The following is a 27,166-nucleotide window of genomic DNA, read 5'->3' as shown; positions in this document are numbered from 1 at the left end:
AGGTTCTATGGTCCAGCGGCAGTAATATAATACACAGTCTCAATCTAGGCCAAAGACAAATTTTGGCATATGTGGTAAACTATGTCCTCTTTAATTAAGGGAGGCAGATATTATGTTGTGAGAGGTTTGGTTGGGTTTTTTTTTTTAGCGTAAAGTATAAACTGAAAAAAAGACAAATCTTAAGAATTTTGACAAATTTCCAGGACAACTGAATAATAAATTTTGTCAAAAGATAAAAAGAGCCCCCAGTATCATGAAATCAATCTTCTTGGTTCATTCCAGTTGACTATTTTTAATCTGTCCAAATGACATCATTTAAAAAGCTGGTTTCTCCTGTTAAGAATTCCCCCTCAGATGAAACAAAGTTGAGTAACCAGAAAGAAAGTTAAGAAAAGAAGAGACCTTTACTGGCAAGGAAAATATAACTGTTTTTTAATAATGTGATTTTCATGGGAGAATTTTTCATTCAATCTCATATTTCCCCATTCCAAATATTCTACACCAGCTAGGCAAGGCTCCTTACAGGTCCCTGACCATGCTGTGCTCATTCTTGACTCCAACTTTTTATGGAATTAATATTATCCACAAACACTTAATGTCCTTCAGTGCAATCTCACAAAGCAGAATTCTATGGACAGTCAGGCACCTTTGTTTCTCTGTACTATCCTTTTTTTTTTAATCTAAATTTATGAACACAATTGACATACACTCAGTTATAGCTCTGTCAACTTTTGATTCTATGTGATTTCTCAGCCAGCAACTCTTCTCCAAAGCTCTTATTTTTGATCATTAAAGTATAAATGTTCCATCTGTCTATTCATAAATTGGAAGAATATTCATTATTTTTCTCCCAGATTGGTTTCCCTTCTGTGTTTTAGTGGGAAGGCTAACTGCCTGATGTTAGCTTTCTGGATGGCTTCTTCTAATTACCTGATAAATTGGAACACAAGATTGCTTCTGTGTGTAACAAGAGCATATATTAGAAGGGGGAACCTGCATCTGATCCTTACTACTGCCCTTCTCCTCCCCTCTCTGATGTTTCCTCTCTAAGTCTTCACATCTTCTTCCCAAAACAGCAATACAACAAAGTTTGATTATCATCCTGGTACTCTGAAGCTGACAAAGACAGGATGGGTAACTCATTGGTTTCTTATAAACAACAGAGATATAGCACCATAATGTATCACTAATAATATTAATAAAGCTTTCTTTTATTTTTGCTGCTCCTATCGCCTAACCCTGTTCAAATCCTACCCATCCTTCAGGCCCAAGCTCAAGCTCTGCCTCCTTCCATGAAACTTCCCCCAACCATTTTGATTCACACTCATTTATCTCCCCAATCTGTGATTTCCCACAGCATTTACTTTCTTTCCAACTGATATTTTAACTAAACCATACAGTGCCTTACATCAACACAAAACTATTTCATGGGGGTAGGTGGTAGGGGATGCAGTGTATAGAGCTCTGAATCTAGAGTCAGGATGACCCGAGTTCAAATTCTACCTTGGCCACTTACTACCTGTGTGACCATGGACAAGTCACTTCACTTACCCTCTCTCAGCCTCAGTTTTCTTATATGCAAAATGAGAATAACAGTACCAGCTTCACAGGGTTGTCAATGATGATCAAATAAGATAACATGTAAAATGCTTCGCAAAACTCTAAAAATGCTGACTGTTTTACTACAACTAGACCATAAGCTCCTAAAGAGCAAGACCTATGTGTGTCATATACTTCTTTCCCCTCTGCCTAGTATGGTGCTATCTATGTGCATAGTAAGCACTAAAATCCATCTTGAATGAATGAATGAAACAGCTGACCGAGTGACAAAGTAGGGAGACCATCAGATGAGCCTGCTCCATCCACCCAAAGTCAGGAGATCTGGCCTTGGGCTGGTCCTGCCATGCTTCAGGAGACCCTAGAAGCAGACGTGGCAAATTTGGATGGGTGCTGCTGCTGCCACACTGGGACCTCCCTGTTCCTGGCCTCCCTCCACCAGCCACAGGAAGTGGGTAGTGGGGAGGTCCCAGTGTAGCACCAACCCCAGAGGAGCACCACTTGAATACAAGAAAATAGCATCAAGTCTCCTCTGCAGCCTGTGGGAATGGAGCCTGGGTGGCAGGTGAAAGAATAATTGAAACAAAGAAAAAAATGTCTTTTTACCTTTGCAGCTTCTCCCATCCTCCTGAAGGATGTATCCTTTTGGACATGAACACTGGTAACTCCCTTCTGTGTTTTTGCATATGAAATTGCATGGTTTAGGAGCCTGATTGCACTCATTTAGATCTATTGTGAAAAAGAAACAGTTTGATTTTTTTTACCTGATAAAGATTTCAACCAACTCTACAACTAGAATGCTATTTTATTACGGAAAAAAATAAGGGAAGAGAAGGGGAAGGGATAAAAGCATTTATACAGTATCTACTACGTGCCAGGCACTATGCTAAATTCTTTTTATAAACATTATTCCATTTGATCCTCACAACAACAATAGGTGCTATTATTCTCCCTTTTTACACATAAGGAAACCAAAGCAAAAGAAGTTAAATGAATGGCCAGGGTCACATAGCTCATAAGTGTCTGAGGCCAAATTTGAACTCAGGTCTTACTGACTCCAGGCCCAGCTTTGAAACTAAATACAACAAGCTTTGAAACTAAATACAACTTTTTCCTTTCTCATATTTTGCACTGGAATAACACAGGCTAAATTAAGGGTGGGGGGGAAGTTGGTTTTTTTTTTTTCAGGTTGCCAGTCTTTTTCTGCACTTGAACATACATGCAAATTCTCAGTAACAAAATCACCTACCTACACAGGTGGTGCCAGTGATATCTGGAGTATAGCCAGTATTACAGTTGCAATGGTATGATCCTCTCTCATTAACACATTCTCCATTCCGGCAAACGTCATGAATGACCTTGCATTCATCAATATCTATGATTCAACGAAATTTGATGAAATGAAGGAAGAAAACACAAATGGGACACTGTTGGTGGTTACTTGGCACCATACTGGAATTTTATACTAAAGAAACTGCACTGTATGTCTAAAAAGCAATGTTGAAAGGAAAGTATAAATTTAACACTTAACAATGAACAACTAGTTGAAAAGAAAGCAAATGGCTTTCTTACACAATAATGAATCTCAAATGAATAGGTTAAGAGAAGTACTTTTAAATAATGTCTTGCAAATTTAGATTGTGAAACATGAAAAATAAATTGATAATCAGTATTAAGGATCTTTGCTTCCCTACTTCCATTACATCCTGCTCCATCCCATTTGTCTCCTTGTGACCTTAAGTACCACTTCACAACAGGAAGGCTTGTAAGTAAGAATATGAATACCATTTTTTCTCAGCACTGCACATTCAGAAGATGAAAAAAATACTTTTTTTTTAATTTTCATATTATAATTGTTTAAAATAAGGGCTAAAATTTAGGGCTAAAAATTAAGGTGAAAACATCATCCAACCTATATAACATTGGGGAAAAGTGGAAGGCTTATGAGGCACTCTGCATACTGCTCAGTACTTTATGTAGATCACCCCACTTCATCCTGTGAGGCAGAACTATGAGGAAGGTGTTTTACAGGTGAGAAGAGTGAATTTTTGAGAAGTTAAATGACCTTCCTATGGTCATGTAGCTAAGTAAGTACCTGGAATGGGACTGGAGCCCAGGTCTCTGAGAATGGGGTACGGCAATAGTAGTGGGTAAGTTAGGGTTGTGATCCTGGCCAGAACCTGTCAAGTATGATAAACTGCAACGTGTGTATGTGACAAAGCATAAAAAGAGAGTAAATATCAATTGTCTGAGCGTATACCCATCACCACTTTCCTTGACTCCTAAATGATTTTCTGAGCTCACTGGGTTGGTATATAAATATAGGTATTCCCAGTGAGCACCACCTTACAAATATGGCAAAACCCTCTGTCCCTAGATGTAGGCATACAATTGTAGGCCTACATACTCTACCTGGTCACCTCACACAGCAACTAAACTATCCTAGGAAATATGTGTACCTTGGTAGGTGGTGAGGAAAATCCTATGACCAAAGAGATAACTTTTCTGTTCTTTTGTCCCAGGGAGATTTTGTACATGGCTTTCTTCCTTTCCTATCTTTTCCTACTCTTTTATCACTCACCAACCTGATCTGTTAATTCTAGCTCAGGCAACATCTTTCTCATGAATAGACATAGATTTCCTCTTTAGCCTCCTCTTCTCAATTCTACCTCTTACTTAGCTACCTTAAGACAATTTCTATCCTTCTCCTCTACTTTCATGCCATTCGTGAGACTTGCCATGGCCCAAATGGTTGCTGATTATCATAATACTAATGGTACAACGGATTTGAAAAAAAGGAAAATCATCAAGTTTGCAATGAAACAAGATACAATAAGAAATCAGAACCATCAACCTCTTAAAGTCCTTGAAAGGGCCCAGATATCTCCTTCTGAATGTCTATAAACCAGTTAGGTCTACCAACTTCCATTCAAGTTAAATTAAAAAAAAAAACTTATTCTTTGTTTAATGACTAGCATCACACTAGTATCATTTACTACCCTTTTTCCTTGCTGATGCACAACACAGCGCAGATACTTTAAGAAGGTTTTTTATGGATTATCCTGGAAAAGTAAGATCATAAGAAATAGCTAAGGTCATCTAGGCCAACTCTCTCATTTTATAGTTGAGGAAACAGACCTAGAGTTTAAACAACTTGCTTAGGGTTATATAAGTGGCAAATGGTAAAACCAAGTCCTTTCTACACTGTTTCAATGTGAAAATATATTCTAAGTTACAAGTGATTACCAAGCAAACGTTAGGAACACAACTTCTCTGAAAGTTGAGGGCTGCTTATATGCAAAAAAATAAAATAGATATTCATCAGCCATTTTAGCAAAGTGATCCTCAAATACCTAAATTAGTCATTGTCATGAAATTTTTTACTTTGGATTTACAACTAAGTCTATGTGTATGCTTTATTTTCCATTTTCTCATCTAGTTGTCTTTAAAAAAAAAAACATAAAAAAGACAAATATCCTGATAAACACTTTAGGAACTTGAATACCTGCTCCATTGGTCATGAATCCTCGGCCATGGGGGCAAAGTTTTTTAAAGGCCACAGTGCCCTGGAATGGGCAGATCTCACAGTGGGGGCCCCAGCCTCTTCCACCATCACAGCAACACTCAGACTTGGTGACCGGATTCCTGTTGCTTGATCCAATCTGACACATGCTTTGTAAAACTTCAGTGAAGCAGTATCCTTCTCGATTGTCTGTAAGATACACCATATTTTGGGGTGGGGGTAGGGAGTGGGGTTGAAGAAGCGAGGGGTGGGATTATTTTAGTGGTGGTGATCTCATGAGAGTCACAAGATATCAGGAATTTAGTCAGATATTAAAAACAACAACAACAAAAAGAAATGAAAAGGAAGCATACTTAACCCTGGGCCAGAAGAAATGAGAGTGAAAAGCTGGAAACAGCAGCAAGAGAGAAAAGATGACGTCTGAGGGAAAACAAATGAAACAAGAAATTCAGTAAGAGAGCAGGAAGGGGCAAATATCAGATTCAGCCTGGGAGGGATTACAGTTCTATTTGCACCTAGAAAAGAAGGAATATAACCATCATATCAAGCTACAATAGAGAGATGCAGAGTAGCACATAGAAACTGATACTGATCATGGAAGGCTAGACAGGCAGCTTAGGTAGAAATTCCAATCAAATGATACAATGACACAATTAGCAAAGGAAGAATTAAACAGCAGGGTGGTGCTAAGCTCAGCGTACATTTGCGAAGTCACTGAATTATCCACAAAATGTTCATGTTTTTGACCCGGCTATTACCAATAGCTTAGCTGCAGCCCATGTTTGCCTAAGGAGCCCAGACCTTTCCCTTAATAGTTTAGAGGCCTAATGAAAGCACTGCCCAGACACTTACCAAGGCACTCATCCTGGGCAGGGCTAGCTGTGAAGCCATCATTGCACTCGCATGTGTAGCTTCCTCTGGTATTGAGGCACCGTCCATTTTCACAGATTCCTGGCTTGGTCTGACACTCATTCTCGTCTATTTAATTGAATTAAAGGACCAAAAACAAAAGATGGGAGGGGGGAGTTGTTACTTTGTCAAAGAATAATTTTTAGGAGTGAAGCTAAGGAGGAGCTTTAAAGACGAACTTTTTTAAAAACATGGATATTCACTACTTTGTCAGAGTAACCATTCAGTGGTTAGTATTTAGCTGTTGATAGTTTAAACTAATCCAACCCTTCAGAGTTAAGCTGTTCTATGTATTACCTTTAATGTAGTAATAATGATAGCTAAATTATAGTGCTTACTATGTGTAAAGCTCTGTGCCAAGCACTTTACAATTATTTTCTCATTTGATCCTCACAACAACCCAGGGAGGTAGGTGCTATTATTATCTCCATTTTGCAGATGAGGAAACTGAGGCAGATAGAAGTTAAGTGACTTGCCTAGGGTCATGGAACTAGGAAATGCCTGAGGCTGGATGTGAGCTCGGTTCTACCTAACTCCAAGGCTGATGCTCTGTCCACTGTAGTACCTACTGTTCTCGAACATTAATCAAACCTAATTTTGTCTCTAAAGATTCAAAATTAAATATAGCTGGAGATGATTACTTAACGTTAGACTATACACAAATTTTTCCACTACGCTGAGCCCAACAGATAGACACATAAAAGGGTGAGAGAGGCAGACCGTATGGAGACAGCATCCAAGAAGACCAGGGTGGTGGCAGTGACTCCAGATATGTTCCTCTGCCCTTTTTTATTACACTTAAAGTTCCATGAGAGCAGGTACAATGTGTTACCTAAACTCTATATTTTAATTTATTTATGTTATATTTTCCTCAACACCTTTGTAGAATATTCTGCCCAGAGGAACGCATATTCAATTCTGGATGAATGAATGATGACTCTTACAGTCATAATCTTATATAACCAGGAAATGCTCACCTTCTTATGAAGGCAACTTTGAAGAAAAGTGATGTGAAAATTAGTCAAGGGAAAGTAAACTTAAATACAATTTCTGTTCCAGCAAATGTTCTATAGTTTTGCAATTACATTGTTTTAAAGTATATGTGTTTATAGTTATTGTATAACCAAATCCCATCATAAAGTCATGAAATCCCACTATAATGCCACACTACTATGATGTATGTTGTCTTCTCCTAGCAAGAATGCAAACTTCTTGAGGGTAGATACTATCTTGCTTTTTCTATTGTATCCCAAACCCTTAGCATAGCACCTGACACTTAGTAAGTGTTGAAAGAATACTTTTTTACTCATTCATCCATTCAGTTAGTCAGTGGTTCACTTACAACTTTAATCCTATGTAACTAATTTCTACCACAGAATCGTAGATTGATAGAACTTGAAGGGACCTTTGAGGCGATCTAATCCAACCTCCTAATTTTACAGATGAGGAACCAAAGACTCAAGGAGGTTGCGTCTTGCCCAAAGCCGCACAGATAGTAAGTGGCAAAGCCAGGATTCTGAATCCAGAACTATCTTATGTCACTCAGCATTGCTGAGTGAGATCAATGTGAGAATGGACTTTATTGGTCATCCTCTATTCCAAGCCATATGTGGAAAAATATTCTCTCTATAGGTGACCAATAAGTGGTCACCTATACCTCTCAATGCAGCCCCATTTCAAATTATTAGCAAATTTTTTCTTATATCAAGCCAAAATTTGCATCTTCATAATTTCCTTCCACTACTACTAAGTTCTGCCTTCTAGAGCCAAAGAGAACTTCTTATATATGAGGGAGGGTTATTCAAATCCTGGAAATTGGCAAACATATACTGCCCCTCCCAACCACCTTGTCCCATGTCCTCAAGTTTTTTCTTCTCCAAGCTAAACCCCAATTCCTTTAATCAATATGCATACACCATGGACTCAGGGCCATTCACCATAATGACTGCCCTCATCTTTACTTTCTCTAGCTTATCAATATCTTCCCTGGCTCCCGGAACTGATCTAACCATGGTAGAGTAGTTGTGGGGGAGGAGGGTGGGACAGCTGTCTGTGTATGGCAAGTAGTCAAAAGGGTTCACAGTAGGAGCAAAATACTTCTGTCCAAAAAAGACATGCCTACAAATTGAGATATGCTGCCTATGTTCAGAATGCTGAATCTGGTCTCTTTCACATTTCCCTGTTCATCTGAAGCACTTACTTTTTTCTCTAACTGATGGAGCTTGACTTACCTATGCAACCCTCTCCATCAGGTCTTCGTTGGTAGCCAGGGCCACAGATGCACATATATGTGCCAATTAGGTTCTTGCATTCCATTTGTTTTTCAGCACAATCGTGCTTTCCTTCTTCACACTCATTCTCATCTGCAACGGATTAGCAACTGTGAACTGCCATCATAAGTGCATCACTTGTTTTGTGAATATGGTGCCACTTTTATTTTTGTATTACTGAGATGATAATTTCTTTTGATTTCAGTGAAAAAAAAAACAGTAAGGAGCAAAGCATTTCTCATAAGCCTTTTTACTTTTCAGTTAAAACACATCAAATTATAAGTTCCTTCACATTATGCCAAGTGGATATTTATTAATAGCTATTGAATGAATGGACAAATTAATAAATGATAACATGATAACCAGATTTTCAACTAGATTACAAACTACTTCAGAGCAAGGATCATGATTTTTACTTTTCTCCACATGCCAAGCCAAAGTTCTACACAAAGAGCAAATGCTCATTATGGGCTCACTGAATTGAAACTTATTGTGTTATACAATGAAAGCTTTCCTAAACTAGACATATGGCTACAACATAGCCTTTCCCCTTGAAGTCCTAACTCCCCTCCTTCCTTTCCTTTGTCATCTCCCTCTTGGATTTTTCTGTCCTATTGTTTTTGTATTTTCCTTCCCTTCTCCTCCTGTTTCTTAATCTCCTAGTGCTCATTTTCCCTTCCAGCCCCAAATTACCCAATAGGGCTACCTATATGAAGTAGGGAAAAGCCCATGGGTAAGGCAGGTGGGGAGTGGAAAAGTCCATCATTTTGGACATTCCTCTGCCTTGTTCAAGGCCCTCCACCATGTTGCTGTGTCTCAGCGGTGGTAACACTATCTTTTGTTGTTAGCACCTCACTACATACAACCTTTGGAGATCCCTGCCTCTATGATCTCTAGTCAGTCTCTCACCTTTGCACATTCTCCTGTCTTCTCTAAGAATGTAACCAGTAGGACATTTGCATTCATACGACCCATAAGTATTTACACATCGGAAGGCACAGAGCAAAGGATTCTGAGCACACTCATTGATATCTGTAGGAGAAAGACAATATGATGGTACATAAAGATGAACAAAAAATTTACTTTCTTCATAAATGAACAGATTCACTAAAACAAATTCTTTTTTTCCTTGTAGAGGAAAATAATCTGGAATTATGCCCAGAGAGTTATAAAACTGTGTATACACCCTTTGACCCAGAAATATTACCATTAGGTCTCTTCCTCAAGGTGATAAGGGAAAAAGGAAAAGAACCTATGTGTTCTAAAATATTAATAGCAGCTCTCTTTGTGGTGACAAAGAACTGGAAATTGAAGGGATACCTATCAATTGGGGAATGTCTAAACAAGTTGTGGTAGGTAATTGTGATAGAACACTACTTGCTATAAGAAATGATGAGCAGGCTGATTTTAGAAAAACATAGAGAGACTCGCATGAAATAATGAAGAGTAACAGCAATATTGTTAAAAAAGTAATTGTGAATGACTAAATTATTCTGAGTATTATAAGTACTCATATCAACTACAAAGGGTTTTGCTGTTGATATGTTAAAATGCTGATGATTTATGTGTGTTTATTTTATATCCTGTTACTTTGCTAAAATTATTGTCTGAACTAGCTTTTTAGTTGAATCTTTAGGATTTTCCGAGTATATCATCATATCATCTGCAAAAAGAGATAAGTTTTATTACCTCATTGCCTATTCTAATTCCTTCAACTTCTTCTTATTTCTATGGCTAGCATTTCTAATATAATATTGAATAATACTGGTGATAATGGGCATCCTTGTTTCATTCCTGATCTTACTGAGGTTTCTAGCTTATCTCCATTACAAATAATGCTTGCTGATGGTTTTAGTAGATGCTTATCATTTTAAGGAAAAATTCATTTATACCAATGCTTTCAAGTGTTTTTTAATAGGAATGAATGCTGTATTTTGTTAAAAGCTTTTTCTGCATTTATTGACATAATCATATGATTTTTGTTACTGATATAATCCATTATGTTAATAGTTTTCCTTATGTTAAACCATCTCTGCATTCCTGGTATAACTCTCACTTGGTCACAATAACACAACCTTTGTGATAGCTACTATTTTATTTACACTAAAACAAATTCTGACCAAGCAGACTGCATTTCAGGGGGTCCACAAAAGACAAAGCTGTGTATTTTTAACCTGTTACTATTAGTATGCCTAATATATGCGCTGAACACACTGACACCAAACCCATTCACCTTCACTTTCTATTCTTTCCCTTTTCTTGCTACCTCTTCACCTGGCTGGGCTTACCCAACCTTCAGATTCTAACAGTTTCTAAGTTGAGTCTTCAGCATGAGAACCCCTAAGAAGAAAAGCAATGCCTCTAGGTAAGCAGATAGACACAAGGTCTAGGAGAGGATAGAAAAGAGAGGGAAAAGGAATGAAGGGAGGGAAGGGAAGAAAGGCAAGGAAGTTAAGAAAGGAAGAGGTAAGAAGAAAAGAGAGGTAAGAAGTGAGGGAGGGAGGAAAGAGGGAAAAAAGATGAGGGAGAAAGGAAGGGAAGTGAAAAAGGGAGAGGGGAAAAAGTAAGGGAAAGAGGAAGAAGGGAAAGAGAAGGGAAGAAAAGAGGGAGGGAAGAAGAAGAAAGGGAGGAAGGAATAAAGAGGAAAAGAAAGAAGGAAGTACATAGTAGGGAAATCCAGAAGTCATCAATGATTGTTCAGTCTAGGTCACATGGTGGCAGCAGCGTCATGTATCTCTATTCAAGAAATATCATATGGGCAGAGATCAGAGAGAAAAATGAGAGGCAAGACTGACATGAATGGTGGTAGGAACAATCAAGAAAAAATTCTTTTATGCTTATGTGGATTACCTCATATGATGAATGACACTTAATATTAAGATGAGTGAATGAGAGAGAGAGAGAGAGAGAGAGAGAGAGAGAGAGAGAGAGAGAGAGAGAGAGAGAGAGATACTCACCTTCACATGTCATCATTGGACCCGGCTCAAACCCTTCCTCACAGGTACATTCAAAACCTCCAATAACATTCTTACACGTTCCATTTCCACAAGGATTACCCACAGAACATTCATCAGTATCTGCAAGATATCAGGAACACATTCAAGAAATTATGAATTACAGTAAAAATAAATCCAACTTATATAATGCCTTTCATCTTACAAATCTAGTGATGCTAGACTGTATTTCATTACTAAGAGTTTTACTCTGACAGCAAATTAACAGTCACTGAATGCTTAAGTTGGAAGGGATTCCCCAAATTTTGAGGATCCTATGGCCCAATGAGGTAAAGCAACCTATGGGAAGTCACACAGAATTTATTTGTAGCTGACTTGGAGATGAGAATTTGGTTCTCCTAACAACCAGTTCAGTGGGTTTTTTCCCTCCTTTTACATACAGATGAACACTTTATAGTTCTACAATTTTAAAGATAGATAATGTATCCATTGGGAATTCTGAAATTGACAGGTTTAATTCACATAACATCTTAAGCTACACAGATGAAAAACCATAGGCTTTTCATATAGGCATTCTTTGATTTTGTAATTAGAGGGTTTAAAGATAAGATATTTATGTTGGGTACATAATCTTTTATACCTAAGTGAACTGAATTCTGAGTTATAATATTCTAAATCACGTGTGTGTATATATATTAATATGTATATATGCAGGAATGAAAATTTCAATATTAACAATCTTTTGAATTTTACAACAATGTTTCAATAAAATATCTTCCTCCTTCCTGTTTTCATATTAATAATGGCTAATAGTTTTATAGTGCTTTAAATATATATTACCAATTTTACCCTCACAACAACCTTGTCAAGTAGCTGCTATTATTATCTCCACTTTACAAATAAGGAAAATGAAGCACACAGAAATTAAGTGACTTGTATAGGGTCACATCTAGGAAGTGGCTCAAGCAGGTTTTGAACTCAGGTCTTCTTATACATTAGTTTAAAACTCTATACTCTATACCACAGTTGTCAAATTCAAGGGCTCAAAGCTCCCTACTGCAACAGAAACTAGATAAAAACATAACTGAGAAATATTTAACAAAATAAATAAAAGAAACAATACAACATATATAATGTTAATTTGTGACATTCTAAGTCAGTATGTAACCAGCAGGGATCTGTTTCTATTGGAGTTTGACATTGTTGCTCTGTACCAAGCTGCCCAAGCTTAACAAGTAACCTGGTTCAGGTGACTCACGTTAATTCTGGCTCTATGATTTTAGTTTTACATTGAGAAAACTGTCACAGAAGAAGCTAGCTCATTACCTACCTACACACTCAACTCCATGGAGGATATACCCAAAAGGACATTCGCAGCGGTAGGAACCATCTGTATTGATACACTGGCCATATTTGCAGATATCAGGCTCTTTGCATTCATCCATATCTTAAGCAAAGGAGAAAAAACACAAAAAATAGAATGGGGAGGGCAGTAAAGGGGAGATGTGTGTTACTGATTCCAGCATACATCTTATGCTTTAAATTTCCAAAGTCAATGGGAAAAGATACTTTTAATTGGCTTCATTGAAAAGGTAATAATGGCCCTAATTTTATATTAAGGAGTTTAATTTCCCAGCACTGATACACGGGTGTGTTGTAGCAAAATTCAAACAATTGTGAAAAAAGAACAGGAAGTGTAGCAACTGTTGGATATTATTTAAAAATCAATGACAAGTCAAATATGAGATATTTACCAATACGAGTGTCATCAGGTCCAACGATGATACCACTTCCATATGGGCAAATTTGACGAAATGCCTCTGTAAATGAGATAAGAACTTGTTTATTTATGTGTCAGCTACAGTTAATAACTGAGCTACTCTGCATATTTGAGAGTTATCTTTCTGACAGGCCTGAAGGGATTAAGCTGGTTTTTCCAATCAAACACTAGAAGTTCTTTTTACTATATCTTAATCATGTTAAAAAAACAGGGGATGGGTCTTAATAATCTTTGGATCTCTCCAAGGATCTAAAATGTACAATGGAATATGAGCTTTTTTTCCCCCTAAGCATCCTAACAAGAATTATACATGGATACATAAAGAGTCTGCAATGAAGAGCCTACCCAGTGTATGACTTAGTAGAAAAGTCTAGAGTTACCTGAGGCTATAGAGATTAAATGATTTGCCCAAGATAACACAGCTATATGTGTTAGCAGCCATGCTCTGAACTCAATTCTTCCTGATACTAGGAACTCTTTATGTACTATGCCACAATGACTCTTGACTTTAATGAGATATATAATCAAACTAAATAAGCTCATTTTCCCCAGGATAAACCACTTTTTCATTGTGATTAACTGTTTAGCCTACTTTCATGGCCAGTCTATATTGTGTACTGCACAAGGAATTAGACAGATATGAGGATATACCATCTGGCTCAGTAGGACACAGCTCACATGGGTCCCCCCAACCTTCTCCCTTCAAGGCACAGCAGCATTCTTGTTTGGAATGGTTTCTGGATTTAGGTGATGAACATTTGCCTCCTTCAAACTTTGCATAGCAGTAGCTCATTCTCAAGTCTGCAATAAAAATTCAAGTATCTTTCAGCATAATCATGCATATGCTTAAAACAAAATTTAAAAACAAAGCCACTATAGATTTGCTTAAACAATCAATAATGATATTACTTAGCTTATAGTACTATAATAATGCTCCTTATAGCTAATAGTCCCTTTAAAATTAATTAAGCATAATTACAGAAAGAAGCAGACTGAGACAGAGACTGGACCTGTGATTTCATTGGTGAATGGACTCCTAAATGATTACAACTCATAGTCTCAGAGTTACCCAAAGCACTGAGAGTCACACAGCCAGTACCTGCCAGAGACAGAACTTGAACCCAGCTCTTCCTGGTTCTGAGGCTGGCTCTCTATCCACTATACCATGCTGCCTCTTATTAAGTGTTGAAAGATATCATTAAAGATAACAAAAATTATGTGTGTACTGAAAGAATTTTGTAAGCTTTGAGGCCTAATTTTGTTATTTCTCTTTTTGACCAACCTCCAGCATTAGTATAATATAAAAATGAAATCTGGTAAGTCAATTTTCAAAAGTGACATCCTTCAATGTCTTTTATAGGGACTTGTTATCATATAAAGAGAGTCTTTCATGAGATATAGCACTTGACAGCTCAGACTATACTCACTTTGGATAACATTTAGCAAGACACATTGGGTGAAGACAGACATACTAGATTTGGGATACCATACTCTGTTGTTTACTCTGGGTGACCTAAGTACGGGATCCAAATTACGATCCCAGACCCAATGCACCCAGCAAGCAGACAACTGGCAACTTTGCAAAATGGCAGATACGTAGTACGAGAGTCAGCTATAAAAGCAGCCACTCATCAAATTTCCTGGGTGCAAGATTTCCTGGATGCTAGGTACCAGAAAGAATTTCAAAAAGCCCTAGGTAATTTGAAGTTCTAAACAGGAGCTTGTTTGCCTCAAATGACCAGAAAACAAACATACGAAATAATCTTTCCTTTTCAAAGAGCAAATTACTTTAATTTAATCATTACTTCTTAGAGAATACCAGAACTAATTCACATGAAACACCACAAAATTGTTGACACTCCACAATCACCTTCCACATCCTAACCCAGAACTAAACAGGGTTTCAACAATATCAGGTTTCCAGTAACCTGAGGACTCAACTCAATCTCTTCACTGCTGGAGAAGCATACATTTAAAAATGGGTTTCTAGGCTTCTGAAACTGTCTACTGGTTTCCATGACTTCTTTTGCAATCAAAAACGTGAGCCTGGCTTAGTTCCTTCTTAGTTTATGTTCTTACAGCGTGTGTGTCCACACTACACAGGAGCACGGATCACTTGACATCATCTTGACAAATGGGAGCAGTAGCTCCTGATGCCTTGGCTACAGTTCCTTTTGTGCTCTGTGTGAGTTTCATGTATTGCTTTGTGGTATTTCTTTTCTCTAAATTAATCCAAGATGACTTACTTGAGAGACAGCTTTGCTCCTCTACACAGTTAAACTGTCTATGAGGGCCTCACCAACCTCTGGAATTTTATCAGAATGAACAGAAGTCACTTTCCTTGTTTGCTTTCCTTCCTACTGGCTCTGTGTTCTGTAGCTAATCTCATGGAAGGGCTACTCACAGCTGGCTTTATTCTTTCTTCTGAGTTCACTTGCTCTGTGACAGTCCAGCACAAATTGAATTAATGGCTTAAAAGTTTCCCTTGGCCTGCCACACTGGCTAACTCACACCTGGCCTCTCATTGTTCCCTTTTCCAACCCAGGTCTTGCTAGTGCAGCACAAAGTGAAGGGGATGGGCTGGCATTTATCTGGTATATCTTAGGTCATATGGACAAAAAAAAAAACCTGGATGACAAGCCAAAAACATTTAGTTGGTGGTGGTAGGAATTAAAAGGACCTGCTGCTATTTCTTTTATTTACTCTTAGTCGGACTACACAGTGCCAACATCACTGAACATTCAATCAGATCAGTAACTTGGCACCACATAGACAAAAAATAACTTTTTTTTTTTACTGAATTATTTTTAACTGTTCAGTAAAACAGTATAGAAAACAAAACAAAAACTGGTTTGAATGTGTACCCATTTTCTGTACATTGTCTTGAAAAAGGCAGGTTCCTTTTTTTCTTGGAATCATTCAGTGGGTTAAGAAAGACGATCTTAAGACTCATAAGTGAACTTTTTTTAAAGCTAGAAATCCAGCGCAAGTGAGAAACTAAATGCCAAAAAAATCAGCATCTGTGTTAACAGAGGTGGAGAGGGCTTAACTCCCGGTGTTCCTAGGGTGCAAATCAACCCCAAATTTTGAGAAAGATGATTTTTATCCTTAGACTATCAAATGAACACTGGAATAGGTGATAATCAGTAGGTAACACTTGGTGAATGAAAAAATCTCTGCCTTTCTTACTGCAAAGGGCCAGAGCTTGGTTTACATTTCCCATAAAACCACAGTAAATCAGTACAGGCTAATGAAATGATAAGCCCTTTAAAGTCACTTACCCTGGCATCTTCTTCCAGTGGAGGACAACGAAAAACCTTCTGGACAAAGACATTTGAAGCTGCCTGGAGTGTTACTGCATGTGCCCAAGGCACAAATTTCTGGCTCTTCCACACACTCATCAATATCTAAAAGAGGGATACACATCAGATTATCTCTAAACATAATCAAAATATCACCAAATAGTCAACATGAAAAAGTACAAAAGAAACTCAACTTTGATAATATTCTGATAATAAAATTATGAGGATTCAAAGGCTTTTAGCGGCTTAGTTTTTAAAAGTCAGGCTTTCAATTCTGTGTACAAAAGTGAGCCTAACAAAATATTCTTATGAATGCAATGAGGTCTCTCTTCCATCTGTCATCACCATTCATCATATTAATAGAAATAATATCACACAATTGCAGAACCAAAAGGGACTTTAGAGATGCTATAATCCACACTCCTGCACTCACCCATAAAACTAAGTCCCAAATCACAGGTTAGTTACCAGTAGCTGAGAGTCCCAATCTAATATTCTTTGTACTGCTCCAAGATTAAGTATATATGAGCACATTCACGCAAATGAAAATAAATGATGAGGATGTTCAATGACCCCAGGGATGCATTTTATAGTTTGTTTTTGAACCTACCTTAGGATCATGAACAACAGTATGGTGCAGTGCAGGGGTGGGGAACCTGCAGCCTTGAGGCCACATGTGGCATTCTAGGTCCTTGGGTGCAGCCTAATTCCAAGCTTTACAGAACAAATCCTTTTATTAAGGGGATTTGTTCTGTGAAGTTGGGATTCAGTCAAAGGGCCGCACTTGAGGATGTAGAGACCCACACGTGGGCTCGAAGCTGCAGGTTCTCCATCCCTTGTGTAGCGTACAGAGATCTGGCCTTGGATTCAGGACATGGGTTCAGAGTCCCACCTCTGCCACATATTGGTTGTGGGACTTTGAATAAGTCACAATCTCTCAATGCTCTTGGCAGTTCTATAAGACTCTAAGTTACAGAAAAGGTGCCACCTGCATTGGTAGAAGGAACTTCCACATCCCAAAGAATTGTATATCATTCAAATCCTAAGTCCATTCTATATCCCTAGGATCATATGCTGTGGAGCTGGAAAATACCTTCAAGACAATCTAATCCAACCCTCTCATTTTATAAGTGAGGAAACTGAGATGTAGAGAAGATCTTCCTCTTTGGTACAGGCCATTCTGCTCAAAGTGTAACAACACAAAGGTATCTTATTTGTACATGGGCTGATTTTCCTTTCACCAGAAGGAAAGATATCAGATTGAGAAAAATGGCATTGCTAACGGTACAGTATAGTGGAAAGAGTTTGATTGTGAGTCACAAGACTTGGGTTTGAATCCTTTGCCACTTACTGCCATCACTTTCCTCCTTCGTGCTTCCATTTTCTCGTATGTGAATGAGGGGGTTGGACACAGTGACCTCTAAGGTCCCTTCCAGCTCTCCTTCTAGGATCCCACCAGCCCAGGGAAGGCACTCTCTAAACAAGGAGTGGGAAAGCGCAAAGACGGCTGGCTGTGGGGAGGCCTCTGAGCATTCAACCACTGGCTTTCCCCAGAGGCCTTTCTTGGAGGCCCATAAGAATGACCTCTGGCCCAGCTGAGTTGGATATCTTCAATGATCCTTTTGGAAGCTTTCTACCTTTTGTTCACTACTTTCACCTCTGATAGAGAACCAATAGCTCTGGATCTTCCAGGTCCTTGAATTTTTAGAATGACCTGTGCACCTCTTCTGAAGGCTTTAAAGCTAACCCACAAGAGGATCACAGGATCATCACCTCTGAGCTAGAACGCATGTCAGAGGCTAGCCAGTCCAACTCCCTCAATTACAAATGGGGAAATGGAGGTCCAAAGAGGTGATGCTACTTGCCTTGGCTCTGACTGGTGTAAGAGGCAAAGCAAAGATTCAGATTCAGCTCCTCTGACTAAAAACCTGGCCTGTTTCAGATGAGGACCTGGGGCTCACAGAGGTTGAGGAACTTACCCAAAGCCACACGGGTAATAAACAACAGAGACAGGATTTGAACTCAGTTCCCTTGACTCTAAAACCAGTGCTTTTCCTCTCCTTCATGCATACTGTCTCTCAGCACCAGGGGCATAATTTCGTTAGATGAAAACACCAAGGTTTCCCATGCATTGTGGCCCATCTTTTTCCCCATGATGAAATGAGGAGTCCTATGTACTCTCCACTGTGTGCTCAGCAGATACCTCCAGGTCACGTGGCAGAGCTAAGCAGCACCTCAGGGGTGCACGCTATTGCACTAACCCTGGAATAGCGCCCATACCCACATAGGTTTGAGGGTTATTGTAAAGTTTAAGCCAGTCACATGTATATTAGCCCTGAAGAAAGATCCCATTTTTGTTGGATGAAACACAAAGAATAGCTTTTTCTTGAAAAAATGAAATTTTGTAGCATCTTGGATGGCCTTGTGTGCACCACAGTACAATGATGATAGGTGACAAGGATGACAAAGAGCCTGGGCAGTATGCAGAGAGCACCAGATTTGGAGAAAGCATACCAGGCTTCAGTCCCAGCAAGTGCCAGTCACATGGCTTGGGGCAATTTACCTGGCTTTTCTGGGGCTTCAGTTTCCTCATTTTTAAAATGGAAGTTTGAATTAAATAAGCTGTATGGTCCTGTTTGGTTTTGATATTCTAAGATTCAAAAGTCAGTTCTAACTCAGTCTCTCATTTGTTGTGTGAACCTAGGCAAGTCTCTTCATCTTTCTGGAGCCTGTTTCCTTATTTGTAACATGAAAGTACCAGACCAGGAGATTCCCAAGGTCTTCTTCAGCCCTCTAAGTTAATAGATTTCATGATATGACTCATCATTCCATGATAGGACTCATCATTTCATCATGGGAAGAAAAATGGGCCACAATGCACAGTTGATGGCAATGATACTTGCTTTCATTCTACCATGAGTATCATTTAACTGAGTCATGGTATAGTAACATGAAACCTAAATATAAAGGGATTTGGCAATATTGTTTTGTGCAGGATCAGTAACAATTGGCCTCACTCACAGGGAAAAGTCTAACTTCTATAAAACGTTCCAAGTGGCATTTTTTGGCCCTAGTCTTTGGGTGGGTTGGATTTTGGGGTTCTATAGCCTGGAAGTGGAAAGAAGGGCTGAAGAACAGATACACTTAAGAGATATTCAATGAGATAATTTCTCTTTTTGTGTATTTCCACTCTATTCACTTACATCGGATCAATGGCCTCAATTAATGAGGCCAATCTTTAATGACCAAAGATCAATTAATGATCAACATTTCATGTTGCAGAAATGAAGAAATGTACCTGGAGTATTACTACCTAACAATTTATGTTAGATGGGAAGTAAAACTTCTGATACTGAACATGTAGAATGTCTTTCTTTGGAAGTTTTATAAAAGAATATATTCTCATATGTATCTGAGGTTAAAGGGATGGACTGGATGACTGAAGAGTCCTCCCAATCCTAATATAAGATTTTTTATAAACATGCCTTGCATATTAAGGATAAATCTCTTATTAACTGCAGTACTGCTGAACTGTTGCAATAGTATTATTCAATTCAATAATTAAATATCAATAAATGTTCACTCTTTTATAGATGAAAAAATTCCATCTTCAGCCACTTTCAATGAGCTTTAGCAACAGGGTACAGTGCAAAGGTACTGATTCCGTAAGTCAGAGGACCTGGGCTGGGCTATCACCCCCTTCCTTATTCCCTATGTGGTCCTTCTATTCTCTGAGCCTTAGGTTCCTCATCTGTAAAACAGGAGGCTAGATTAGATTATCTCTAAGGTTCTTTTTGTAGTTTTAAGTTACATTATCCATGATTTGGTTTTCTGTCTTTCAAGCATTAACAATATTTAAACTACTTTAATCAGTATGATATTTCTGAATGTAGCACCTTAAAAATCTAACATACACTAAAAATGGTATGTAGCCACCTTTTCCATGAGCTGCCTCAATGCACCCTGAGAGGTTGGCCAACATTCATTTAGTTGATGCCATGATGATACATGTACATAGAGCAGAGTGTTAGTAGGAAAGATTAGTGGGAAAACTTAGATGTTCTTGGTTTTCCATTTAAGAATGAGGATAAGACACAACACTCCATCTTGACTCTGTTTCCAATGCCTGTCCCCCATGCCTAGAATGCTCTCTCTCCTCCCCTCTACCTCCTGGCTTCTCTGGCTTCCTTTAAATCTCAGTAAAAATCCTACCTTTTGCAAGAAGCCTTTCCCAGGTCTCCTCAATTTTAGTGTCTTCCCTCTGAGACTATTCCCAATTTATCTGGTATGGATCTTATCTGTAAATAGTTTTTTGCATGTTGTCTCCTCCATTAGACTATGAGCTCCTTGAGAGCAGGGCATTCTTGTTTTATGCCTTTCTTTGTATCCTTAGTGCTTAGCACAGTTCCTGACACAGAGTAGGTACTTAATAAATACTTGCTGACTAATACCATCTGTCTGGACCTGCTTATGATTAAGTATTCCATAAACTATGATATTACTATAAGGACTAGAAACTGAGGATTAGAAATGGTGCTTTTGTTTTTGTCAGTTTATAATCCTTTGTACCTTCACAGTTGTCATTCTGCAGGCTGTATCCAGGAGGACAAATACATCTATAGGATCCGTCCAAATTCTGACATGTCCCTGGGGCACATTTTCCAGGATCAGCCAGACATTCATTTATGTCTGCAGGGAAAAATGAAGGCCATTAACTTCATCAGGTAGCTAGATTCAAATACATTAGAAACAAAATGAAGACAAGTTAAAGCCTATGAAACTTCTGCTACAAAATCCCACCTTAAACTAAAAACAGACGGCATAAAAAACACTCAACTCTCTAAAGAATGTTTTTTTTTTACCTAGAAGCTTAAAAAAAAGTTAATGGGTCTGAAAAGTTTTATAGGCTCTCTTATGTCCATAAAATAGTTCCAAAATAATATATTGGAGCTTATCTCAAAATTATTTTGAAGAAAACCTTTTTCTGACTATGGGTATGATTACTTATTTTTAAAGATGTCATCATCCTTGACTTTCTAATAAAGACAGTTTTGGGTTGTTTTTTTTTTTCCTGGTGGCAGGATCTTAGCTTTATTGTCTTTTCTTCCTCCTGGCTTTACCAAGGACAAGTCATAAAGGGGATTTTGCATTTATTTTGTCAATATGCCTAAAGGTTTAATTTGGTAAGCTTTTATATGGTTCTACTTACCAACACAACTTCTTCCATCTGCAGTCACCTCATAGCCCTCATTGCACTGACACTGGAAGGACCCAACTGTATTGAGGCACTGACCATTCCTGCAAAGATTCCCATTCCCAGTAGCACATTCATCAACATCTATAAGAAAAAAAAAATCATGTGACACAGTCCAAAGACAATGAATGTTACATAATAATGACAATAGTTAAAATCCCAAATGCCATAACATTGCGTTTCTCTAGTGTTTGTTGGCTCAACCAAATATACAAAGATTCAAAGAGGATCTCTTATTAACCGCAGCTCTAGCTTTAAGAAGTAAAATCTTACTCAACATAGTTTAGACAATCACCTTCATTAAAGAGTATGAGATTTTTGCATTAGAATTTTAAACCAGGCTCAGCTGGAGTTTCCTTTAAAAAAAAGAATTACTAATGAATTGATAGTACACATCACAACGGAATGTATAAAAAGTTCCTGCAATTAGTTGCAGGTGCAATTAGCCTCTGGCTCTCAAGATAAAGCACATTTGTTTAATTACACTTGCCAATGATTAATTGAAGGTATAATTAGTTACAAATGGAGGGAAAAGTGATTTCAAGCAAGTTCAACAATTTGTTTCTGTTAACAGAAAAATTCATAGCAGAACATCTGGCCAAGTCAGTCTACATTATTATTCCCAAATCATATGATTATTTATGAAACAGAGCAGACACTCTGAATAATTGTCTATAGACTTTTGTTCTGTCCACATAGACTGATAAACTGATTAACTGATTTTTTAAAACTGCATTTTCATCAGTGTAAGGAGGTCAGGCACTCTCTTATCTTACAGAATTGCCTAATTCATTGAATTTTTTAAAATGTGGGCTATTTATCACATGCAATACTTCTGGAAATTAAATGGGAATCCTTATTTTAAGTAATCAAGCTTTTTCCTTCCATAAAATGATGTTGAGAAAATACTGACCTATGCAGTCATTGTTGTGTGACAGAATGAACCCATGGTTGCATCGGCAGTTGAAAGATCCAACGGTGTTTCTACAAGTTCCATTTCCACAGGCATCCCTTTCACACTCATTTATATCTACAGAAATAAAGAACACAGAGGACTTACAGTTATTTACAAGCAAAGAATAAAAAGTTATAGGGATTTTAAAGACCATGAAAAGTTCTACATATGAGTTCAGAGAATTCTATATGTCCACGTTGTTTTCTATTTCAGTGGTAGCTCCTGACATGCAGAAAATATGGCTCCATTTATAAATATTAAGGGTAAACTATCTTCATAGTTGGCACATGTCATTTGTAGCAATATGGAAGATAATGCCATAGGAACTACCACAGAACTATTGTAATTATTTTAAAAAACTATTTACTTGCATAATTCTTTCTACCTCATGATTTTGCTTAAAACCAGAGAATTTGGTGAACTCATGGTCCACTGCAACCCCTGGTATTAATCTCTGAAATTTCTATTCCTATTTACCAGGAAAATAGTGACTCTCCCAAAGGTAAAGAACAAGAAATAACAAACTAACTGGCGTCTAGTTCACCTAATATGTCTCCTTCTATTGTTCTAGTCCACATTTTAAAGTGCCTAGTCACCCCAGGTCATGCTGGTTTCCTCTCTCTTGTAAATTCCTATAAGACCCACAACCTAAATTTCCCTCGCTGATGTATTATCTCACACCTTTAAAATTTAATACCCTGACTCCACAGATTATCTTAACAAAGTCTTCTTCCTCGATCTCTAAGCCTTAACTCTTTTAAGTACTTGACAATGCCCCTATTTCCTTTGTTGTTTCTGAAGCAAATCAAACTTATTTATGTAGAGCTTCATATTGTTGTCCTCAGTGGGGAAGCAGAAGGCTATGTTCTTAATAAGATTCTAAGCTCCTTGAAGGATGAATCCCCATCTTACATTAATACTCCTCTAGTGCCTGGCACTGTGCCTTATACACACAGTAGGTAGTAATTATATTTTTGTTGATTTAAAACATTTAAATAAAGTTTTAGAATTAAAAATACACACAAATGTATTTGTTAAGATAATGAGAAGGTGATGGAATGAGAGAGAACTTGCAAAGCTAAACTTCCTTTTATTTTAAGTTTCAAGCTTAGGGCTTAAAGCACTTTTGATCCAGGTCAATCCAGATCTAGAAGCTTCTGGTTTCCTTGCAATCATTACAAGATCTCTTGAATTTGGAACTTTAAGAATATAACCAAAAGGGCTCCACTAGCAGCTCAGTAGTCATGACCACACCTCACTGTCAGCCAAGTGGTAGTACCATGTTCTCTAGCAAACCAGGGGGAAAGTGAAGGATAAGATATCAGGAGAAAAAAGAGTTAAGAAAGACATCTGAGCCAGGGATGTAGAATGAATGTTGGTTAGTCAGTGACAGAAGAACTATGGAAGGTCTTTTAATTGAAAATATTTGCCCGACCCAGAAAAGGACAAAATACATTTTGAAGGATTCCAGCTATATCCAAAAGATTATGCTTTAGTTTTATTGCTGTACAATAGCATTTCCCAAACAACATTTTAGGGAACTCCAGAGTGCAGTGTGATACGAATAGGGGTGCTGTGAGAAAATTTCAATGCTAGATATATTTTCCCCTTAAAATATTAAATACGAAATTGTGTATAAAATGCTTATTTTTGTGCAGGAATTTTTTGGTGTAAAAATAGGCTTAATTTCCTCTATTTTGCTCTAAAATTTCCCTGGCCTACCCTTTATTCTGGTGATATTCCATACCCCTAAGGCACTAAGACCAGCATTTATGGGTTCTGTAAATATGCGTTAAGCCCCAAAGTGCTCTGTGGCCAATGCTGCTGTAGAGCATACTCTGCCTATGGCTATGAAGGTGGTTCAGAAGTCCAAAAGATATTCTTTCAAAATGGAAAAAATTGGGGGCGAAGGAAATGAGTATGTAAATATGTTGTTTTAATCTAAAATATTGTCCTGATTTAGCACTGAAAGCAGGACAGTGCTTTAAAAATGCTTTCAGATCTCATTCCTGCAGGGCAACTGTAACACTCTGTAATCTAGAAGGTAAGCTTGAAATGGTTTATATTCCATGAGTTGTACTCATTTCATAAGAAGTAACAAAAGCCCATTATCCTTTCTTCAATCTCTCAGAGTGAAGATTTTTTTACATCTGACAAAAAAGTAAATACTTGGGAAGATAATAAAGAATACTAAGGAAGATGTCTGCAGAGATAACTATGAACTTTTTTTTAAGTGTAACACATCTACTTCTCTTCTTTTGCAAAGAAGAAAGTAACTCCTGAGTGACTTAGTAATTTCCTAGCACTTAGCACAGTGCCTAGCACATAACAGGCATTTAATAAATATTTTTCAGTTGACTGAAATGTATGCAAAGGAGAATGGATTTTTTCAAAAGGATGTGTAGCTAATGAGACATATGTCAGATACTTACCCACACACATGTTTTGTTCAGCATTTGTTTTAAATCCAGTGTGACAAAGGCAATAGAAACTTCCAACTGTGTCAATGCACTGACCGTGGCTACAGATATTGGGAATTTCTTGGCATTCATTCCTATCTGTAAATAACAGGCACAAGTTCAGAGCATTTATCACAAAGTTAAAAGACCAATACTCATCAAACAAACTCTAATTAAACAACCTTGCTCAAAAAATGGGGTAGGAAGTGGAAAATTTTACAGACATTCAGAACATCTGCATCCAGCAGGTCAAAAATCAGACCCAGTTAACATCAAATAATAGGAAGGTAGTGCAGTCAACCAAAAGGTCTGAAAGAGAAGATAACTTGGGGGTGGTATGAGAAGACGGAAAATCCAACCTAAAATATAAGTTTATTTTGTTTGGTTACATGCCAAGGGAAGAATTAAAGTCTATATGATACACTCAAATATTTTGTCTAGTCTAGTTTTTGGTGACTCAGCTGATGAGGATTCCATGACTTCCTTTGGGAAATCATATCATCATCACATCCACTATGCCACTATGATGTGTTTTCCTGAAAGACAACCTAAATTCCTCCTTGATGAAGTTTTGCCTATTTTGACTTACTTCTCTCACCCTCCGGACTCTCTTAATGAAGCCATTTCCCTTCGATTCTTGTCCTGCCAATCCCTAAAATGTGATAATTTTTTTGAACCTTCCCATACCTATTGAGAGCTATTGATCTAAAGGTGCCCCAGAAAAAGGGAAGCCACAGCTTGTGTTTCCAAGACAGAGACGGACACCTCTTGCATCTTTCTATACACAGGGTCACAAAACTGAATGGCCATTTTTTTGGAACTGCCATATCTGATTATATATCTACTTATGTTTAAGATACTTAAGCAAAAAGAAGTTGTTTCCCATGGCTATGTATTTATACCAAATGTAACACAAAGAGTACTGCAGAGCCCTGATTTCCCCTGTTGACACAGGACAGCAAAAATTAAAAATGTGATCTGGAAGAGCAGGGGTTCTTAACCTAAGGTCTGTAAACTTGTTTTTATATCTTTTGATAACTCTTTTAATATAACTGATTTCCCTTGTAATCCTACTATGCATTTTACAAATTTAAAAGCATTATTCTGAGAAGGGATCCATACGCTTCGTCAGACTGCCAAACGAGTCCATCACACAAAACAGGTTAAGAACCCCTGTGGCCGAGCAAAGCTATGAGTACAGGACACTTCATATACTACAGGATACAGCTTACCTGGCCTATTTGTTATGTCTGCAATAGTTTCTGCAAAATTTTAACTCCATTAAGAGCAATTAGACTATCCTAATGAATTAAAGCTTGTACAAGGCAATGTGTTAAGTTTTGGGGGTATAAACAGCCCTGCCCTACTTCTTGTCTACATAGAGAGTGGTATGAAATGATATATTCTATATTATCAGCATTTCTTATTTGTACTGGGACTATTTCACCTATTTTCAAAGAAATATAAAACAAGAGCAAAATGCAGGGAAACTGTTATCACTGCCAAATTATACGTGAGCATTGTAACTCATATCAGAGGCTTTCCCACTTTTTCCTGTCCTGTTATTTTAATAAATGGGTAACAACAACAGTTCTGTTGACAATATGCTAAATACTTGCACATGTTATACTAAACTCAACAAAACAGGCTTGGTTCTCAAACTGATTTTCTGTTCAGCTACTACACCCTTTTCCCATCAAGGTCCCATAAAACAATGCAAAATGTACTACAGGCAACAGTGTACTTCCTAACACTTAATCACTTATGGATAAGAAAATCCAAGGAAAACTTGACCAAGTTCCTTTGTGTTGTTTCATTCAGAAATGTATAAGATATCCAGGCAACCTCTATCAAAAGGTCCACAACTCTTGAAATAAGCAAGATAAAATATTTCATATTGACCTTGACAATAACCTTCACTAAAAATACATACAGTATTTAATACTCACAGGTACATTTCATAGAATATGATAACTGGAAGGGACCTTAAAGATGCAGTCTACTTTCCTCATTTTAGAGATGGAAAAACTAAGGCCCAGAAAGTTTATTTTCTCACTCAAGGTCACATAGCTAGTTTTGTGGCAGACCTGTATCCACAGCCCATCCATGTCTTCTGAATGAATATTAAAATAATTTAACTGTGTTTTAAAGAACTTAAATTTTTTTAAAGAACTGGACCTGAAGTGAGAAAAATATGGGATTT

General features: G+C 37.7%; 1 protein-coding gene across 1 annotated transcript in view; it reads right to left on the bottom strand.

The window, feature by feature from the left end:
- Positions 1-27,166, bottom strand: part of FBN1 (fibrillin 1) — a 302,515-nt gene that overhangs the window by 18,801 nt on the left and 256,548 nt on the right. Inside the window, exons 45-59 of the mRNA XM_020976933.2 lie at positions 24,937-25,062; positions 22,463-22,579; positions 21,505-21,633; positions 20,865-20,984; positions 16,275-16,400; positions 13,645-13,794; positions 12,968-13,033; positions 12,544-12,660; positions 11,217-11,336; positions 9,169-9,291; positions 8,221-8,352; positions 5,933-6,058; positions 5,063-5,269; positions 2,807-2,932; positions 2,164-2,286 (exon numbers count right to left, since the gene is read on the bottom strand). Coding sequence (XP_020832592.1) covers positions 2,164-2,286; positions 2,807-2,932; positions 5,063-5,269; positions 5,933-6,058; positions 8,221-8,352; positions 9,169-9,291; positions 11,217-11,336; positions 12,544-12,660; positions 12,968-13,033; positions 13,645-13,794; positions 16,275-16,400; positions 20,865-20,984; positions 21,505-21,633; positions 22,463-22,579; positions 24,937-25,062 — 1,908 coding nt within the window. The remainder of the gene's footprint in view (positions 1-2,163; positions 2,287-2,806; positions 2,933-5,062; positions 5,270-5,932; positions 6,059-8,220; positions 8,353-9,168; positions 9,292-11,216; positions 11,337-12,543; positions 12,661-12,967; positions 13,034-13,644; positions 13,795-16,274; positions 16,401-20,864; positions 20,985-21,504; positions 21,634-22,462; positions 22,580-24,936; positions 25,063-27,166) is intronic.

This window comes from Phascolarctos cinereus, unplaced genomic scaffold (assembly GCF_003287225.1).
Source record: "Phascolarctos cinereus isolate Bilbo 61053 unplaced genomic scaffold, phaCin_HiC Scaffold_3;HRSCAF=262, whole genome shotgun sequence".
In the NCBI taxonomy this organism is placed as follows: domain Eukaryota; kingdom Metazoa; phylum Chordata; class Mammalia; order Diprotodontia; family Phascolarctidae; genus Phascolarctos; species Phascolarctos cinereus.
This window is presented reverse-complemented; position numbering and strand designations above follow the sequence as displayed.